The sequence below is a fragment of the Montipora capricornis genome, chromosome 10, assembly GCF_036669925.1.
Source record: "Montipora capricornis isolate CH-2021 chromosome 10, ASM3666992v2, whole genome shotgun sequence".
Classification (NCBI taxonomy): domain Eukaryota; kingdom Metazoa; phylum Cnidaria; class Anthozoa; order Scleractinia; family Acroporidae; genus Montipora; species Montipora capricornis.
Window position 1 is genome coordinate 56553709 of NC_090892.1, and position 7500 is coordinate 56561208.

At 40.8% G+C, this 7500-nt stretch overlaps 1 protein-coding gene across 2 annotated transcripts in view; it reads left to right on the top strand.

Moving 5' to 3' along the window:
- The window catches only part of LOC138021908 (protein broad-minded-like), a 37649-nt gene that overhangs the window by 20970 nt on the left and 9179 nt on the right, over positions 1-7500 (top strand). For both annotated transcript variants that reach the window (XM_068868932.1, XM_068868933.1), the window contains exons 23-29: positions 333-479; positions 1587-1675; positions 3273-3383; positions 4078-4189; positions 4563-4665; positions 4741-4792; positions 5344-5420. In XM_068868932.1, coding sequence (XP_068725033.1) covers positions 333-479; positions 1587-1675; positions 3273-3383; positions 4078-4189; positions 4563-4665; positions 4741-4792; positions 5344-5420 — 691 coding nt within the window. The remainder of the gene's footprint in view (positions 1-332; positions 480-1586; positions 1676-3272; positions 3384-4077; positions 4190-4562; positions 4666-4740; positions 4793-5343; positions 5421-7500) is intronic.

Below are 7500 nucleotides of genomic sequence, written 5' to 3' on the forward strand. Positions count from 1 at the left end.
CGTTTCCTCACTTCAAATATATATTAAAATTTCGTATATTTAACAATTATTATTCCATGAGCGCGCGTTGGATATGAGATGTTAAATAGCCAACGAGGCGCGTAGCGCTGAGTTGGCTATAACCAGTCTCATATCCAACAAGCAAAAGAAATTTCACTTTCTGGCGTAAAAATTTTTAGTTTAGCAACGATAAGCGCAATCATTTACCATATAAGGTCAAACTAAGGTATATGAGCTGATAACCGAGATTGAGTGAACCAATCAGAGCACGCGAAATGCATTATCCGAGGTCTTGAATTTAATAATTTATATTATTCAACTTGTTATTTCAGTCTCTTAACAATCTGTTAAGCGTACTATCAGCGTTTCCAGCAGTATATGAAGTCCTAGCTGATGCCTATCGTCCGTCTACTTCCGGTTCTGAGATAGAAGAGACCATCACAAGTAGAGAAGCATACTGTCCACCTGTCTGTATTATGGTGAGTAAGTTTAACAACTCCCAACTTCACTCCTCTGCTACGGCTTTTAACCCCTCCCATCTTGAGTTAGTCTTGCTGTCGAAGTGGTCGCGTGTCTGAAAATGCAATGATTCGTTATGCAAGTGAATCCAAAACGTATGCAAATTAACAAAAGAGTGAGCTTTAATATGAGCTTCAAGGACAGACAATTTAATTTTTGAGGGTTTTCGGTCGTGGGTGCTAATAGTTAGCAATTTCTTCCGAGCATTGTTTAATAACGCAGCGCCAACTGTAAGTTGTCAGTGGTTTAGAGAGAGTCTTACTTGCGCATGTATCATGGTTCCACCTGCTCAAGGTTGGGGAGCGGGGGAGGGGGGGTATCTATTGTAGTGTTATGGGGCCAAATTTACCATGATTGGGAGTTTCCCCCCTCCCTAGCTCAGTGACATGCACGTGCACGTGTTGTGAGATAAAACTGTGCATTTTTTGCCATCAACTCGGATCGAACTGTAGCTCCTACTTTTCACGGATTTCCAGTGTGTTTCTGCCCTGCTAGTGCTCAGTGCTTGGTCGTTCAAGAGCTTTCTGCCAAGGAAGCAATCTCTTTTTAGGAGCTGGCTTCCAACTGAGCTAGAAAGCTCCTGGATTTTCTAGTATCCAAAATTTTATTTATTGACACGGTTGTCGTTAACCCTGGTTCTCTTTTGAACGTTTTCTTTTATTACTTTTTTTTTGCAAGAATTGTTAATGATTGTGACTCGGATATGATTTCCAACCGCGGTATCATAAGTAGTTTGCGTTTCTCGTTTCTCGGCGACTCTTCCTCGGGGAAGTTTTTCAGGGTAATCTGGTGCATTTGCAAATGCCAACATTTTGTTTGCAGTCGTCAAAGTTAGTACATCTATTTTGCGAGGATAAAGAAGACTGAGACGTCAATAACCCCTTTGTCATCATTGTCGTTATCGTCATCTTCATATCATCGTTCTCAAAAATTAAACGTTCATTTCCTTACTTGTCTTGAATATCCTGGGATACTTTTCTGCTCATGGTGACTGCCTCACTGTCACTTTTGTACACCATTTTATCCATGCAATTTCCGGTTGAAAAGGTTTCTTTTTTTTCCAACAGGATTTTGTTGATCGTTTTATAATGATTGACTCAGAAGAAAAGATACATTCACTCTTCAATTTCGAACAGTCGCATCACTTTGGTCTTAGGTAAGGTAGCAAGTATATAGAGTGGTTTTCAATTGAGTGTCGAAAGTAATTAGCGAATTGCTTTGGTTTACGATTACTTCACTCAGTGATTGGTTCAAAGTTCTCGCGCCACATTTTCAACCAATCAGAAGTGAAACCAAAACCAATCGTGGCTCGCGCGTGCACATTTTCCCGCTCTTTGTGTTGGCTACGTGTAATTAATTCGAGTTTTGATTGGTTTACTGGATTGTCTCCGTCCTTCTTGATTGGCCAAAGTAATTACTTTCGTTTTGGTTTTACGACACTCAATTGAAAACCGCTCTAATAGAGACATCTAGCATCACATTGACGTGAAACGCGAACGGCAAGAACGAGCATGTGACCATGATTTTCCCGCCGTTTTTCGCGTTTGCCTGCTACCGCTTTCCGTTTCTTTGTGAAAGAAGGCGTTTTCGCGTTTGCAGTATACCAGAAATTTTCTTCTCGTTTTTCTGCCACTTAACAAAGTTGTTTGTGGAAAAAAAGAACCCCAAAACCGTTTTCCGGTAAGTCAAAGAAGGAAAATTTGGGTTTCTTGGTAATAGATCGTTCGTATATAATTGACTCCTTACCGCAATTTTCTTCATGAACTTGCGTTGACTCTCTGTTGACCCGCAAAATTTGACAGGTAAGGTATTTCATTTTATATAGCTTCTTTTTCTACAAACAATGTTTGGAAAGACTTCTAGCTTTTGTTTTAGTTTTTTTGTTTACTAAGTACTCGAGATTAACAGAGTCCAATCCGTTACGAGTTGCCGTGAGTCACACGAAGCTTCACTCCATTTTACTTGAAACGTGAATCGGCTAACCGACGGGGCTTTTAAGGGCCAATGAAACATTAAGGAAACGACAGAACAGAACAACAACAACAGCAACTGTTAAAAATCCCAACTCGCCGGATGCAAACCAGTTGGCTATTTACAAGTGCAGCTGGGAATACGAACCAGCCACTACCAGGATCAAATTCAACGAGTGGGCGGAGAGGGTCTTGAACCCGGGATCTCCGGATCTCAAGGCAAGCGTCCTAACAACTGGGTGTCTTTCTTCACCGATCTATAGATATCGAGCAATTTCTTTCCTTTTCTTGTCTCTTCTTTTCACGCTTTTGTGCGGACAATCAGTAACCTGTCGTTGACCTTTTCAGGCAAACGCGATGCCAAATCTCTTTAATTTTATGTTTCCAAATATTGCAAAGTTAAGTTACGTTAGGTGAGCTTCAGGGAACAAAAGATGTTCAGATGTGGTTGCCCATCGATAGTTCTACCAATGAGTTTAAAACTTTATCCACGCGAAAAAAACAACTTTATCTGCCGAATTTCATATCACAAATAGCCTATTTCCCCGTGTGGACAGGAAAGCCAAGAAAGATAGAAAACGTATTTCGTGGGAGGCAAAAAAGGACTTACAGTAAGAGAGCAAAGAGACAAACAAAAACAGTCTTCGGATGCTAGGAAACCTTTCCAAATATTTACCACAGGCTGTGTGAGGAGTCATGTACTTGAACAAGCTTTTGCGTTTCCAAGTAAAACTTACTCCTGTGAACGAAGCTCAAATTCTTTCATTGATGTATCTTTTTCAGGGTGTTAAACGTCTTGTGTTCTTGTTTGGACTCTTTTCTTTTTCTGGAATGTCGGTACCACTTTCAAGAGCTAATGCTCGAATCCCAATCGGACAACAGATTGGAAAATGGGTGAGTTTGTCATTTATTGGCTGCAGTTTTTATTTGTGTCGTAAAAAAATGAATTTCTTTGTGCAAACTGTAAGTGTAATTGGCGATCCAGCTTGGTTGCAGGAACTTTAACAAGGAACAATTCAAATGAAACAAAACGTGGACTGTTGCGGCCCAATTAAATTGGCAGTTGGTAGGAGGCAACTACTAGTAATTGGCTATTTACGAGGCGTGGTATAGGGGAATCCGGGAGCTTCGAAGACAATTCCAGCCATTAAGTTTAAGCTGGTGCCACACAGCTTCAACTGTAAAATTACTCGTTAGCCTTGTAGGATCGTTTCGACGTAGATCGTGGGTTCAATTCCCACCCTGGTCAGAGTTTTCCTTGTGTGGGCCCATTCCATTAGTAGGGCTAACGCTCACATGGTTTATATGGGGTAGAAAACTAGCACCTCACATTACACTCTAATCAGTTAAGTCTGTAAAAACCAATTTGACTGCTACATGCACGAGATGCTCTCTATGAGGCAGCTGAAGCCAAATCTAAACTTGTAATCAGACTCGATGCATGAAAAAGTATTTGCGTAATTATTTAACCTTTTGTTATGTTTACTTTCGCACAAACGTCGCTATTGAATACTGTAATTTGCATCCTCTACATAGTTTCCTTGGTGATGGAGTCATGACTACTAAGCTATTTGTCTTTCAATCTCAGGAAAGACTACATCATCGACATGTGCTCTGTGGAAAGAAACCAAATCTTGGTGAAGACGTACCTCATTGGGGGTCCATCGGAAAGAATTTTACCCGGTAGAGCCTTAACGGAGGTAACGAAACAAGAAGACGTCTTTAAAATCGAAACTTTTTTTTCCACCAACGTTAGTTAACAGTTAAGCCACGTGACGTCACATACCTATCTCCGAATGCAGAATTTTCGAGGGTCTGAAACTTGTGCATTGTCTTAAAAAGAGATGAATATCGTTCAGTTCTAATACGTTTGCCATTATATCTGCCTTACTTATTAAACGTTGCATTTAATTCGTGCTAGTGTATCGTGTTAATATTTTCTTCAAGCGAAATTTGATCGGCGCTTTCTACAGGCATCGTCTGTCCCTTGCTACATGCCATAGCACTTGATCTTTTGGATCTTTTACGAATTATTTATTGGTATTAATTCATTTTTCTTTTGTTTCTTTGTAGGATGTGGATATCCCTTACCCTTGGCCTTTGTTTTCGTCCTATCCTCCTCCGAAGGTTTATCTCCCCGTTGAGAAGATCTGTAAGATGACAGCTTTCGAAGAAGGTACTGGCAAGTGTTTGTTTTTCTTTCTTTGTTTCGTAAGTTGTTCCTCGAGCACAGGTTCTCTTTCTTTTTCAGGTGATCCTCTTCTTGAGTTCTTGGAGGGCAGTGATCCCGTGTCGGCTGACAGGCGAGTCGTTTCTTTTCTCACAACAATCCCATTTGATAATTAAGTAAAGTGCGATTGTCTGGGTGAGTGTTAGTCCTGAGAAGGACTGTTTGAGATGACATTGACTGGCGTTTCGACAATCTGAGCGAAAATCATCTTCAGAGTCAAGTGATTTGTGTAACATCAGTAGATACTATAAAAACTCCGGTCGTAGATTGGTCAACTTATTCGTGATGTTATTGGTCGACTGTCAGTTGAGCCTAGATGTAATTGGCCGTGAAGACTAAACAGTGATTGGTGCATTTCGATCATTGTGTTGTTTGTCTGTTGTTGATGTCGTCGATAAGTCGTTTGTATCCCATTTGAACAATTTTCTTTTGGCTATTACTGAGTTCATTGTAGCCTCTATTTCATAGCGAGACTGAGCGTTTTCCCGCCGCGGCTCATGATTTTGAGAACGCCGGTTCCATGCATGTATTTGCTTACCTTTGTCTTGTCTATTGTGATTGGCCAAAACATTTAGTTATATACTCAAATGAACACCCTCTTTCGATATTGTTTTCTTTTTGCAGTTCTCAATGGCTTCAAGACTGTCGCAAGACATTTTGTGAGACCCTTAGATGCGGTAAAACCAAGGCAATGGGAAAAGGTCTGTGTATAGATGGGCTCGCGACGGGGAAACTTTCACCTTACTAAGGTCATGTTCTGCTGGGATCAACCGTTTCACTTAACCGCAACCGCTTTAGGTTGAAGTGGTTGAGGTTTCCCAATACAGCACTTTTCCAACCGTTATCGGTTGAAACGCAGTAACTACTGGGGATAGTCATTACCAGACTCCTCCGCGTTGACTAACATGGCTGGAGCCCGCGTAGATGATAGCGGTCGCTACCCATGCTTTTTCAACCGTTTTAGCTTACTTTGATGCCGGTTGAAGAAGTTGAGTAACCAAACCAACCGAAAACGTTTTTTTCCCAATAGAACACGGAGAAGAAAGTATTTCGAAAAAGGAAATAGCGTTTCGTTTCCGGAATGGTATGGAAGGGCAGGAGAAACGATAAAAATGCTGTGGTGTGGGTCAATCGGTCTGTCATTTATTTCGCCTCGTCTATTGAAACTCTCGAGAAAGAAAGATAGAAATGTAGACTCAAACTCTCTGAACGGTGAGAAGCCTGTCAAGAAATATTAACCATTAAATAGAAGGACAGATACTTGTTTATTTGCGCAATACATTGAAGCAGACAGTCTACAAATACTTATTTTACCTTATACCACTGCATAACATTTCAGATTCCGTTTTCCGTGAATCTTCTATTCTTGTGTTACGTGTGAACCTCGGCAGATGCTAGCTTTACAATAAATGGTTCCTGGTTAACCCAATTTATTACTACGACGCACTAGTGCGAAGATTGTTTCCATTAAACAGGGTTTTCTTTAAGGTTTTAAGTAGCCGGATTTTTTTGTAAAGTAGACGGTTGTGGATCCGGAGGACCCACACGATGGGCTTTAGCCCTTCGCTTTTGGGGGGGTCCGGGGGCATGCTCCCCCGGAAAATTTTTGAAAACTAAATGCCGGAAAATGCGTTTCCTGGCATTTTGGGCCATGCAACTCAAACATTACAGGGATGAATCAAGCTGCAATTATACTATGAAAACCATGTTACTCAAAGAAAGACGAAGCAACATATCAATAATACAACCCTATAAACAAAAAGTTGAGTGATATTTTTTGTATCTTTTTGGTGGTTTTGCTGGAGCTAACGAGCCTGGCAAATATTGCCACTTGACAACTTGTAAACATTGCACATACTTTGAAGGACTAGACCAGCAAAGGCTTCTGATTGGTTGTTAAATTAAGAAGCTAATTGGAGGATACTAATTGGCCAATGGCGTAAAGGATGTTTCGATCCTGTTTAGGTGTGAAGATGACACACATTCGTTCCATTGTGTAATTAGCGGGAAAATATACTTGCGGAACTTGGTTGTAGTAATTTCGAAAATTGAAAATCACTCGAGCGGTTTAAGAGTGTAGTTTTTTTTCCGAAGAGTTTAGGAGTTCCGTAAAGCAGTGAGAGTTGATCAAGAGTGACGTTGGATAAAGATCCGTTGTCATGTTGAAGCGTAGAGATGCCCTCGAGAGGACGAGCACTTACGCGGGCAAGTAGGATTTAACTCCGAGGAGCGTTACGTTCAAGTGTTTAAATAAAGTCTACGAGTCCTCAGCTTCTACGTTCGCTATAAATGATCAACTGAAAGGTTCGAAGTGAAAACGAAGGAGCGGTTAGTGAATGATCAGGGGCTAGTTTTGTTCCTCAGTTGAGTTGTGGTAAGAGATGCGTGAACGCAGGCTGAGCGTGTTGCTAGCAGAAGATCATATGTAAATTTCCTTCTGGATTGAGAACAAACCTTTTGAAAGTGTTTCTTTGTTTACAAGTTTTTTTATGATTGCGGCGTGATTAAAGGAAGTTTTGCGCGGAGTGATTTTTCCTTCCGGTAAGATACAATCGGTGGCTGTTTAAAGATATCGAAATCCAATATGGCGGACAACAAATCATATTGTTCCTACTTTCCCGCCACCGCAGCAAGATTTTTTCAAAACGAAAGCCTCAAGCATAACGTTGCCCATGAGTCAGAAGTCTTGTATGTGTTTTCAGAAAAGATAGGCACTGCAAATTTTTATTTGTATTGAGCCCAAGTACTTTAGACCTCATAAACATCATCTCCTCTACATGT